This window comes from Oncorhynchus kisutch, linkage group LG30, assembly GCF_002021735.2.
Source record: "Oncorhynchus kisutch isolate 150728-3 linkage group LG30, Okis_V2, whole genome shotgun sequence".
NCBI classification, from domain to species: Eukaryota; Metazoa; Chordata; class Actinopteri; order Salmoniformes; family Salmonidae; genus Oncorhynchus; species Oncorhynchus kisutch.
This window is the reverse complement of record NC_034203.2, coordinates 22,827,707-22,841,150: the sequence shown is the minus strand read 5'-3', so window position 1 is coordinate 22,841,150 and position 13,444 is coordinate 22,827,707. Positions and strand designations below refer to the sequence as shown.

The 13,444-nt window shown below is 42.3% G+C and overlaps 1 protein-coding gene across 1 annotated transcript; it reads right to left on the bottom strand.

Moving 5' to 3' along the window:
* Positions 1–289: 289 nt before the first annotated feature.
* Positions 290–6,185, bottom strand: LOC109874704 (ankyrin repeat domain-containing protein 33B-like). Its single transcript, XM_020466729.2, has 4 exons — positions 5,158–6,185; positions 2,353–2,482; positions 2,003–2,143; positions 290–1,900 (listed from the first exon to the last, which is right to left on the bottom strand). Exons 1-4 carry the CDS (start codon positions 5,608–5,610, stop codon positions 1,086–1,088), a joined length of 1,539 nt encoding a protein of 512 aa, XP_020322318.1. The 5' UTR covers positions 5,611–6,185; the 3' UTR covers positions 290–1,085.
* Positions 6,186–13,444: the final 7,259 nt, after the last annotated feature.

Here is a 13,444-nt window from a genome sequence, read left to right as displayed (position 1 = left end):
TATATAATCACCTGGACCATTTTCAATATTCACTGATATTCATGTGGAGGGGCAGCGAATCCTGTGGTGGATTGCCTTTGTGACATAGACATGGAGCATTGTTTTACGTAATATAGCCTTCTGACTGATAGGAAGTCAAATAGTTGTAGCCGACTGTTAGAGACCTACATCACCTATTCATTGCATTGAATTAATCTTGAGTCCCCTTTTTAATTGTCCAGTCCAACGGTCAATTTGCATTCTTCCAGTGTTTTGTTGGGATAGCTTTAACAGCCCTCACTGTGTTCTTTTAATGGATAATTCTCCACCTGTCCTGATATATCTGTATTGTGAAATCACATTACCCTGCAAAAGGTGGTTTTGCTCCTTCAGTGTTACTGTAGAAATTGCCATACCCCCTCCTTATATCTAATCATGATCGCATCACTATTTTGTACAAATATTTATGACAGCCAGGGCTAGATACATCAAGTGCATTCATTTCTAAATGGTAAAACAGATATGTATGAAAATACCCTCAAATAAAAGCTAACATTCTGTTCCAAAATGCTGGAGTACACATAGGGGAGTGTACGTACATGTATCCTTTATTAACAGTGGAGGAAACATCCAACTGATTAGTGTACTGTCTGCTTTGAGAATATCCTTAACATTCAGATAAACCTAAATATGCAGTAGGTGTCAGTATTTTTGGGGGATGTCTGACTGAACGTTGACACAATAAACAATGTGCAGAGGTAATATTGTGTTAGCGTGAGTTATCCTTTTACAATGGAAATATCAAACATAGTCATAATCTGAAGAATGCATACAAAAATAAATCTGGATCAAAGTTCAAGTATTAATTCCTCACAGTGAGTGCACAGTTCAAGCCAATTGTTCCCATCCCAACACAGAGTACCCAAATGTAGGACAGGAAGACATGGTGCTCCATGGCTACAGTATAATCTAGTAGCAAAATCCTTAAAATCTCGAATGCAGGTGATCACTTCAACTCTTCAGCTCAGTACTAATTGTAATAAAAGTTTGGCTCACCTCCCAAGGCTCCTGACATTTTTTTGCCCTCTCCTCATAGCTCAATTCTTTCACCGCCTCCTCACTGTGGGAAAACGTCTCTGCTTCTCCTCCTCCTCTTGCCTCCTCCTCTCCTCCTTGGCCTGTTTGTATCTCCACTTGGGGAGCTGGAGGAGCGCAGGGTCCTTGCTCTTCCTTCCCTTCTCGGAGGCGGGCCCCGAGGGGGCCTTGCACAGCCTCACCTTGGGGATCACAATGCCCGGCCTGACGCTGCTCCTCCTCATCATGTTCAGGGGCAGCAAGCTGGCACGCCTCAGGGCAGATGTACCGGCCACCGCAACCTCCTGCAACATTTGGGTCTGCAGGCTGGCCCTCCGGTCTGTCTTCTTAGGAACCAACTGCACCCGGGAGTTATTGAACAGCTTCTTGTAGTTGTTGATCCGGTCGGGCCCCAGGCGCTTCAGCTCGTCCACTCGCTGCTTCCTGAGGATCTCCGGTACAGCATAGCGACGCTTCCCAATACAGGGCGGGCTTCTCAGGGCCACGGTGTGGCAGGCGGTGGCGATCAATGGGCTGGACAGGGCGGTGGTGATGCGCACCATGTGGTCCATCACACCGTCGTCCACAGGGTCCGTCTTCATGCGGAGGGAGAACCTACAGCAGGCTTTGTCTGCCACCTTCTGCCAGCAGTTCTTGGGTTCCTGGCGTTGGGCCACCAGCTCCTGCAGCATGGGCCACTCCAGCTTGTAGGATTCACAGAACTGCTCGGCGCACGGCTGGGCCATCAGACGCATCATCAGGTAGGCCGTCTCGTAGCGGCATGTGAACAAAGCCCACTCCCTGGAGGTCATCTTGCGCCCATAGTCCCTCGCCTCCACATCCGCTCCTTTTATAGGAAATACACAGATAAAGGCAGTCCAGCAACAAAATAGAGACAATGAAAACATTGTAAAAAATGACATAGAAATACTACATATTTTAGCTCTACCTGACAACATGAGCAAACGAACAACATCTGCCCTCCCTTGCATGGCTGCCTTCATCATAGCTGTGAATCCATGGCAGTTCCTACGCTCTAGGTCCAGGTTGGAGAAGTAGTTGATCAAGTAGCTGGATATCATAATGTGACCTGGCATTGAAAAATAAACCAAATGTGTTATTCACCTTATTCACAATGAACTACGTGGAATTATACTCATTGTTTCCAGATCAATACATCTGTTTGCTTAATCTGTCTGTTTTCATTGAGAATAATCATATTTGTGTTGACACATTCCCAAAATATACTGTACTAGGAACCAACAAACCTTCAACTTTAAAGCATCTGTTGATTCTTACCAGCTTGAGCAGCTGTCATGAGGGCTGTATTCCCCTCGTTGTCTTGCCAGTTGACATCGATGTGGGGACATTGAGAGAGCGCTATGACCACATCCACCCAGCCCATGTAACAGGCTACTATCAGCCCATTCTGAAAAACACAAGCCACATGCAAAGGTCAATGACATATCTCTCTTTTTGGATGACAACAAAAAATATTTGACCTTAAGGTAAATCTGTTGATGCACAGTGTTGTACTGTTCAACTCTAACATTTGACCTTGCACATAAGGTAGAGTACGTCACACAACTACCGGTACGTCACTTGTCTACATTAGATCTCAAAGTTCAGGCATGACTGCTGCTAGTGCTTACAAATGACGATGTAGCTAACTAAGGACACACGGCAAGCTCAACAACCCAAGACTCTGCCACTGTTACACTCCCTGGAGCGTTATGGTCTTAAGGCCGTGGTCTCAGTGCTCAATATCTCTGGTCTTTGAGGCACATTAACAGCTATTCTAGTTCTAGGTGTGTGGTGTTAGAATTATGTTGACACGGTAGAATAGAAACTATATCAAAATAAACAAATACTTAGAGCAACACTGATAAACGTATATGCTTGGAGGGTGACTTATAGCCAGAGACGCCAATTGACAGGCCTAATGATCCCCAACTGACAGGCCCAATGATCCCCAACTGACAGGCCTAATGATCCCCAACGGACAGGCCCAATGATCTCCAACTGACAGGGCTAATGATCCCCAACCGACAGGCCTAATGATCCCCCAACTGACAGGCCTAATGATCCCCAACCGACAGGCCTAATGATCCTTCAACCGACATGCCTAATGATCCCCAACCGACAGGCCTAATGATCCCCAACCGACAGGCCTAATGATCCCCAACCGACAGGACTAATGATCCCCAACCGACAGGCCTAACTATCCCCAATTGACAGGCCGAATGATCCCCAACCGACAGGCCTAATAATCCCCCAACCGACAGGCCTAATGATCCCCAACCGACAGGCCTAACTATCCCCAATTGACAGGCCTAATGATCCCCAACCGACAGGCCTAACGACCCCCCAACCGACAGGCCTAATGATCCCCAACCGACAGGCCTAATGATCCCCAACCGACAGACCTAATGATCCCCAACCGACAGGCCTAATGATCCCCAACAGACAGGCCCAATGATCCCCAACAGACAGGCCTAACGATCCCCAATAGACAGGCCTAATGATCCCCAACCGACAGTCCTAATGATCCCCAACCAACAGGCCTAATGATCCCCAAGGGAATTCCAAGTTAAGTCTCAGCTAATTGTCTTTCTGGAGCTTTCTGAACCATCTGCCTGCTGCTGCCTACAGTACTAATCACAGTCCACCAGCCCTATGGTAAGATAGCATAATGACGTATAGGTATACAAGAGTGGCTCAATGACCCGGTTTATGGATTTGGGGAAATGCCCAGTCACCAAGGCTACTGTGAAACAAATCACGATTAAGCCATCTGAAGAAAATACCTTAGAAAATGTGTACCGTAAACAAATAATTTTGCCCACTAATTATGAAAACCTGAAGGATCAGCAGAGCTTCCAGTATTCCCACTGCTTATGGCTTCCATATTCAACTCTAAGGTAAAGGTCTGAGGTAGGCCTATACCAAATCTTTGGGACCAAAGAGGAATTCAAACTGAAAGTTTCCATATTCAACACCCCATGTATAAACAACCCATGGGAGAACATCATTTGTCTGAGTCAATTGGAAAAAAGACAAGTACAGTTTTAGATTTGCCAAAGTAAGGTTCTACTCTGCTCAAACAGTCCGCATTCAGAGGGTTTGATTTAAAAACACTGCTGTGTGTGTGTTTGTTAACATCTATACAAACACACATTAGGGCTCATGTCATGCCAGTGTAGGATGTAACGTGAAACAACTGAGGACATTTGCATTTATCCATCCAGACACGTACCGTTACTGTAGGTGTAGCATGACAGCAGAGTTCTCCACGTATTTATACTGTATTAGTCTGTCTCTTCACAACGTGTTGAAGGTATTTAAAAGGTCAGTGGGTAAAAGCCTTGTTTCTCTCGGAACTTCTCTCTATGGAATCTACATGCAACACCTTTTGAATATGATGATCAATGGTAGTCACTGAATGTGTAGGCTGCTATGTTATATCCCTAGTATTGTTGCTTTACCACTGATAAGGATACAGCAGTGAGAAACACAACCAAAATTGCATTATGCCTAAGCCCAATGTCTACCTGTTGGGTACCCATGATGGTCATTCATGGTGTGGAGAATAAGGGATTTGAAGCACCAACCCGCTCTTAGTATTGTCCTGCTGCACCCTGATATCTTGGGTGAACCTTTTAAAAGCTCAGCCATGATTACGAGCTGCTTCAACGCCCCCCCCCCCCCCCCCATCTGTTCCAGGGCTTAACCAACCGCTCTGAGTATTCCTCTGATATTGTCACTGTCCACAGAAATGACACAGTTTGGGTGTCTAGTACAAATGCAGAAACGGGAGCAAAAAGCCTAAAATGTGTGCTGTCTTTCATATCAAATCAACATAAAGCTTATTCCTCATCTTGTGGAAACCGGCGTTTACAAAGATCTATATTCCAATGTCCATACTAGCATACCATGTAGAAAGCATTATACATTGCTTAATTCTAAGTAGGATGTTCGTGTGGACATTGAAACAGAGACCATGTTATAAGTTTGTACAGTTAGCCTTTACTTGATAATATGGACATACTCTAAATCACAGAGAACATTGACTAGTTCATCTCTTTAATGACAATGCAAACATACTCTGTTGTTCTTATCTGTTTCTCTCACTTCCTCCTCTGTCACCCCTTGCCTTATCATAATCTTCACTATGATGGAATTGTTATTGGAGCAGGCCATGAAGAAAGACAGCGGTTCAGGGGTGACTGGGCTGGGAGTCCTGTATTTGAGAGACTCATCAGGTGGATAGAAGGAGTCATCAGAGGCGATACTCCTGCTATCCTCTGGCCGATCTGGCAATGTGTCAAAGTCAAACTCTTCAAATTCCTGATAGACATCATCGTCGTCGTCATCGTAATAGTTGTTGTCCTCATTGTCTCCCACATTAGGATCCTCATTTTTGTTGTCTGCGACCGTCTCCAACTCCTCATTTATGGGACCCCTGACAGCCCCCGCCTGACCTCCAGAGATCCCATTCTGCTGAACTTTTAACAACGTCCCTCCACCTCCACCTGAGTCCTCTATGATCAGCACCATTTAACTTGCGGGTTAAAATCCACCACAACAAGAACAAGGCACCAAAATCCCAATCTCATCTGACCAATTCTCTCTCATTCAAAGTGTAAATACTTAGCTAGGTCTTGTTGAGGAAGCAGAAGTCAGTATGACCCCTAACTGGAACATGATCAAACATTTGTTCTGGTTCAAAAGCCACTTGAGGAGGATGTCTCCGAATGTCCCCTTTAATCCATCAATAAAGCTTGTTCTCTGAAGTATTAGAAGGACATTAAAGACCTTGTCATCCTCAAAGGATCCTCTTGTTCTCATTAGCTCTTCATTTGCCTTCTGTATTTCTCACTTTCCAAATGGCAACAACCAACAACGGTGTGACAGCTTGAGAATTCATCTCTTCAATGCATTTGTTGCCAAAGTTGTCCCACAAAATGCTGTTCAACAAAAGGCACTTAATTATTTTAGATAGTGTCTACGTCCTGCTGTGCTGATACCCTAATCTTCTATTCCCCTGCTGTAAATCATTTTGTTTCCTTATACCAATGTGGAAGAGAAGAATTGTCTAAACTGACGCTACTTAATCCCTTTAATCAGTCCTCACTCTCTCTCTCTCTCCCTCTCTCTCCCAATCCTCCGCTCTTTCTCTTTCTCTCTCTGCTCTCTCTCTTTCTCTCTCTCCCAAAATGCATAGTTGAACAATGCATAGTTTGTATTGACTTTTCTTGGTCTGCGTAGCTAAAGCTCAACTCACAGATCATTTAGAATTTGTACAACCACATATCTTTGATTTTGTGCAACCACATCAACTACATTTTCATTGCATTCCTGTCTCATGCTATACTGGTTTTGCGTCATATCCAATACCCATACCCTAAATCTGGTTCCAACAGTAACATGGGTATCCCCCATAAAAGTGACTTCATGACATTACCTCCTTACCTCCAACCCTTACGAGTTGTGCAACATTTGTCCATGACCCTAATCTACGGTTGGATGTGGCTGCTGTTAGATCTGTTTTAACTGACTGGTAATTGGATTCAGCAAAAATAACATGGCCTCTTACATACGTTTCCCCCCCCCCCCCCCTTCACTGTGTATAGCTGCACTTCTTGCCACTAATTCACATTATTTTGGTTGTTGTTTGACATTATTTTAGAAGCAGCTAAAGGCTTGGGTGTAGCTTGGATGTGTCAGTTTTACGATGTACCTTTTGACATTGCGGTTCCCACGCTTGTCTGAGCGCCATAGTCTTAGTGATTTGTACTGTATGTGATCATGTGGGTGGCAAAAACAGCCCTCTTGAAAGTCTCTTCTGTTCATTGCTCCTCACACATGCCTATCCACTCTATTACACAGTGAGAATTCTAACAATCAAACTCAAGATCTCAGTATAATGAGAAAATTAGATAAAAAAATAATGGCACGTTCAAATGCTGGATTTACAGATTGTTCTGGCGGGGGCTATGCAAATTCAGCCGCAATCTACAGATCTTGAAGTGATTGATTGCTTACTGTGTATGGTAGACCCTGGACCTGATCTTAATTAAGCAATGCATAATTTCCGTAGTTGATTCCTTAGTTGATGCTGTCAACTGAAGTAGGCCTCAGAAGTAGGCCCCTGAACTGGTAAGCCTTTAGCAATATGTTGTATGTCAGGTCAATGCTAAACTACTTATGAGTGTAACATTTAATTCCCAATATCAAATCAGTACACAATTAAAACCAGGCAACCCTGATCTGCTATGTAGTAAATAGTATAGTAGGGCTTTATGCAAAATAATGTAGTAAAGTTAATGTATTAACATTCAAATAAGTGGCTGTTAAAATAAGATTAAAAACACTTATGAAGCGTAAATCAATAACAACAAGATCAGATCGGCTTGGTGAAGTTATCAATTACAGTTTGCTGTGTATCAATATATCCAGTCACAACAAAGATACAGGCGCCTTCTAACTCAGGTGCCAGAGAGGAATTTGTTATCAGGAAGGACAAGGGAGTTTTGTAGGATAAAAAAAAAACTGAATAAAGCTAAGCACAAGCAAAATCCTAGAGGAAAACCTGATTCAGTCTGCTTTCCAACAGACACTGGGAGATAAATTCACCTTTCAGCAGGACAATAACCTAAAACACAAGGCCAGCTATCCACTGGAGTTACTTACCAAGACGACGGCCTAGTTACAGTTTTGACTTAAATCGGCTTGAAGATAACGTCCTAGTCTTTATGTTATCTTGGAGTTGAGCAGATTAGCTGTTCTGCCAACAACCAAATAGTACAGTAGGCTCTGGTCAGTCCAGGTTGAAACACTGACCTAGGTCAGTTGCTGTTTAAAAGAGTACAGCCCTTCATGTATGGCCCAGTATTTAAGGTCTACACCACAAACTATATTTACCTTAACAGGATCACTTTATAACAGAGTGCCAGCCAGATTACTGTCTGGATTGGCAGCCTGGCACACAGGTAGAAATCTTACAAGTGTTATCTGAAAAAGGTTCATCTTGTGTTGAAGATGTGTACCCTTTTCACCATTACTGTCTCAACCCAAACTGCGCTCTTTTAGCTCACTTTACCAGTGAGTTTGGTTCAGCGTTTATTTAATTATTATTCAGACTTTTTTTTATAGCAGATGATCTTATTCAGAGTGATTTAGGGCTCTATTCATCAGATCCACTTTTAGCATGGTGAAGTTATTAATTACACATTGGCTGGTGTAGCACCCAGTCACTACAAAGATACAGGCGTCATTCCTAACTCAGTTGCCGGAGACAAAGGAAACCACTCAGGAATTTCACAATGAGGCCAATGGTAGCTTAAAAACAGTTACAGAGTTTAAGGGCTGTGATAGGATAAAACTAATGAATTGATCAACAACATTGTAGTTACTCAGCAATACTAACCTAAATGACAGAGTGAAAAGAAGGAAGCCTGTACAGAATAAAAAATATACCAAAACATGCACCCTGTTTGTAATTAGCCACTAAAGTAAAATTGCCAAAAATGTGACAAAGAAATTAACTTTAAGTCCTGAATACAAAGCAGTATGTTTGGAGCAAATACAACACAACACATCACTGAGTACCATTCTTCATATTTTCAAGCATGGTGGTGGCAGCATCATGTTATGGGTATGCTTGTTATCAGCAAGGACTAGGGAGTTTTTTTTAGGATATAAAGGAACTGAATAAAGCTAAGCACATGCAAAATCCTACAGGAAAACCTGGTTCAGTCTGCTTTCCAACAAACACTTGGAAACAAATTCACCTTTCAACAGGACAATAACCTAAAACACAAGGCCAACTACACACTGCAGTTGCTTACCAAGATGATGTTGAATGTTCCTGAGAGGCCTAGTTACAGTTTTGACTTAAATCGGCTTGAAGATAACATCCTAGTCTTTATGTTATCTGGGTGGTGAGCAGATTAGCAGTTCTGCCAACAACCAAATAGTACAGTAGGCTCTGGTCAGTCCTGGTTATAGAATTGAACTAGGTCAGTTGCTGTTTAAAAGTGGACAGCCCTTCTTCATGTATGGACCAGTATTTAGGGTCTACGCCACAGGCATTTTTTTTTTAACCTTTAACAGGATCACTTTATAACAGAATTCCTGCTAGATTACTGTCTGGATTGGCAGCCTGGCACGCAGTTAGAAATCTCACAAGCATTATCTGAAAAAGGTTCATCCTGTGCTGAGGCTGTGTACCCTTTTCACCGTTACTGTCTCAAACCAAACGGCGCTCACTTTCCAGTGAGTTTGGTTCAGTACTTATTTAATCATAATCATCATTTTATTCATAGCAGACACTCTTATCCAGAGAGATTTTGGCCTCTATTCATCAGATCCACTTTAGCCGTAATCCACATAGCGGTTCTTATGGTGGTGTCGTAGTAGGAACTGAAGTCAAGTTTTTAGGATAAACATTAACTGAATAGAACTAAACACAGGCAAAATCCTAGAGGAAAATCTGGTTCAGTTTGCTTTCCAACAGACTCCGGGAGATACATTCACCTTTCAGCAGAACAATAACCTAAAACACAAGGCCAACTATACACTGGAGTTGCTTACCAAGATGACACTAATTGTTCCTGAGAAGCCTAGTTACAGTTTTGACTTAAATCGGCTTGAAAATCTATGGCAAGACTTGAAAATGGCTGTCTAGCAATGATCAACAACCAATTTGAGAGCTCTTAAAGACTTACGCAGAAAGACTGAAAACTGTAATCGCTGCCAAATGTGATTCTTACATGTATTGACTCAGGGTGTGAATATTTATGTAAATAAGATATTTCTCTATTTAATTTTCAATACATTTGCTAAGACTTCAAAAAACATGTTTTCACTTTGTCATGACGGGGTATTGTGTGTAGATGAGAGAAAAAGAAGAAGATTTAATCCATTTAGAATACAGGCTGTAACACAACAAAATGTAGAATACAATACATTCAGTAAGTATTCAGACCCTTCCCTTTTTCCACATTTAGTGACGTTACAGACTTATTCTAAAATTGATTTTTTTTAAGTCAATCTCATCAATCTACACACAATACATACATGATTTGGAAAGGCACACACCTGTCTATATAAGGTCCCACAGTTGACAGTGCATGTCAGAGCAAAAAATCAAACCATGAGGTCAAGGAATTGTCTGTAGAGATCCGAGACATGATTGTGTCGAGGCACGGATCTGGGGAAGGGTACCAAAACATTTCTGCAGCATTGAAGGTCCCCAAGAACACAGTGGCCTCCATCATTCTTAAATGGAAAAAGTTTGGAACCACCAAGACTCTTCTTAGAGCTGGCCACCATGCCAAACTGAGAAATCAGGGGAGAAGGGCCTTGGTCAGGGAGGTGACCACGAACCCAATGGTCACTCTGACATAGCTCCAGAGTTCCTCTGTGGAGATGGGAGAACCTTCCAGAAGGACAACTATCTCTGCAGCACTGCATTAATCAGGCCTTTATGGTAGAGTGGCCAGATGGAAGCCACTCCTCAGTAAAAGGCATATGACATCCGCTTGGAGTTTGCCAAAAGGCACCTAAAGGACTCTCAGACCATAAGAAACAAGATTCTCTGGTCTGATGAAACCATGATTGAACTCTTTGGCCTAAATGCTAAGCGTCACATCTGGAGGAAAACTGGCACCTATCCATACAGTGAAGCATGGTGGTGGCAGCATCATGCTGTGGGGATGTTTTTCAGCGGTAGGGACTGGGAGAAGGAAAGATCGAGGGAAAGATGAACGGAGCAAATACAGACAGATCCTTGATGAAAACCAAGGACCTCAGACTGGGGCGAAGGGTCACCTTCCAACAGGACAATGAACCTAAGCACACAACCAAGACAACACAGAAGTGTCTTTGGGACAAGTCTCTGAATGTCCTTGAGTAGCCCAGCCAGAGCCTGAACTTGAACCCAATCGAACATCTCTGGAGAGACCTGAAAATAGCTGTGCCAGAACTTGAGAGGATCTGCAGAGAAGAATGGGAGAAACTCCCCAAATACAGGTGTGCCAAGCTTGTAGCGTCATACCCAAGACGATTCGTGGCTGTAATCACAGCCAAAGGTGCTTCAACAAAATACTGAGTAAAGGGTCTGAATGCTTATGTCAATGTGATATTTCCATTTTTATTTTTAATACATTTGCAAAAATGTATTAATCAATTTTAGAATAAGGTTGTAATGTAACAAAATGTGGAAAAAGTCAACAGGTCTGAATTCTTTCCGAATGCACTAAGTAAGCAAGGGGTATGAGGGCTTTCTGAAGGAACTGTATCTTATTGTGCCAGATAGGGCTGAGCCGTGCTGGCTTAGAACTGTGTTGGAAGGGACAATATTCTGAAACTAAAGTTTGGGTCGGCACTATAGCGTGAAAAGGGTGTTAGAATAAGAATTCAGCAACCCAGGTCAATCAACATTAGATATGCAGCCAACAGTATTTCCAATCTCAACACACAATCTCCAAAAGTATTGGAACAGTGACACATTTTCTGTGGTTTTGGCTCTATACTATATTTTGGATTTGAAACTATACGACTATGACAATAAAGTGCAGACTTTCAGTTTTAATTTGAGGGTATTTTCATTCATTTCGGGGAAACTTTTAGAAAATACAGCACTTTTAGTACATATTCCCTTCATTTTAGGGGATCGAAAGTATTGGGACAAATTAACTTACAGTACCAGTCAAAAGTTTGGACACACCTACTCATTCAAGGTTCATTATTTTTATTTGTACTCTTTTCTACATTGTAGAATAATAGTGAAGACATCAAAACTATGAAATAACACATATGTAATCGTGTAGTAAGCAAAAAAGTGTTAAACAAATGAAAATATATTGTATATTTCAGATTCCTCAAAGTAGCCACCCTTTACCTTGATGACAGGTTTGCACACTCTTGGCATTCTCTCAACCAGCTTCATGAGGTAGTCACCTGGAATGCATTTCACTAGTTAACTAGTGGGATTTCTTTCCTTCTTAATGCGTTTGAGCCAATCAGTTGTGTCGTGACAAGGTAGGGGTGGTATACAGAAGATTGCCCTATTTGGTAAAAGACCAAGTCCATATTATGGCAAGAACAGCTCAAATAAGCAAAGAAACAACAGTCCATCATTACTTTAAGACATGAATGTCAGTCAATGCGGAAAATTTAAAGAACTGTGCAGTCGCAAAAACCATCAAGCGCTATGATGAAACTGGCTCTCATGAGGACCACCACAGGAAAGGAAGACCCAGAGTTACCTCTGCTGCCGAGGATAAGTTAATTAGAGTTACCAGCCTCAGATTGCAGCCCAAATAAATGCTTCACAGAATTCAAGTAACAGACACATCTCAACATCAACTGTTCAGAGGAGTCTGCGTGAATCAGGCCTTCATGGTCAAATTGCTGCAAAGAAACCACTACTAAAGGACACCAATAAGAAGAAGAGACTTGCTTGGGCCAAGAAACACGAGCAATGGACAATAGACCGGTGGAAATCTGTCCTCTGGTCTGATTGGAGATTCCAAATTTGAGATTTTTGGTTCCAACCGCCGTCTCTAGGTGAACGGATGATCTCCACATGTGTGGTTCCCACTGTGAAGCACGGGAGAGGAGGTGTGATGGTGTGGGGGTGCTTTGTTGGTGATACTGTGATTTATTTAGAATTCAAGGCACACTTAACCAGCATGGCTACCGCATCATTCTGCTGCGATACTCTATCCCATCTGGTTTGCCCTTAGTGGTACTATCATTTGTTTTTAAACAGGACAATGACCGAACACACCTCCAGGCTGTGTAAGGGCTATTTGACCAAGAAGGAGAGTGATGGAGTGCTGCATCAGATGACCTGGCCTCCACAATCACCACGCTTCAACCCAATTGAGATGGTTTGGGATGAGTTGGACCGCAGTGAAGGAAAAGCAGCCAACAAATGCTCAACATACATGGGAACTCCTTCAATACTGTTGGAAAATCATTCCTCTTCAAGCTGGTTGAGAGAATGCCAAGTGTGCAAACCTGTCATCAAGGCAAAGAGTGGCTACTTTGAAGAATCTCAAATATAAAATATATTTTGATTTGTTTAACTACATGATTCCATATGTGTTATGTCATAGTTTTGATGTCTTCACGACTATTCTACGATGTAGAAATGGTAAAAATAAAGAAAAACCCTTCAATTAGTAGGTGTGTCTAAACTTTTGACTGTTACTGTATATGTGTAATAAAGTATTCAAAAGTTTAGTATTTGGTTCAATATTCCTAGCACGCAATGATTATGTCAAGTTTTTGACTACAAACTTGTTGGATGCTTTTGCCGATTGGTTTAGTTGTGCTTCAGATTATTTTGTGCCCAATAGAAATTAATGGTAAATAATGT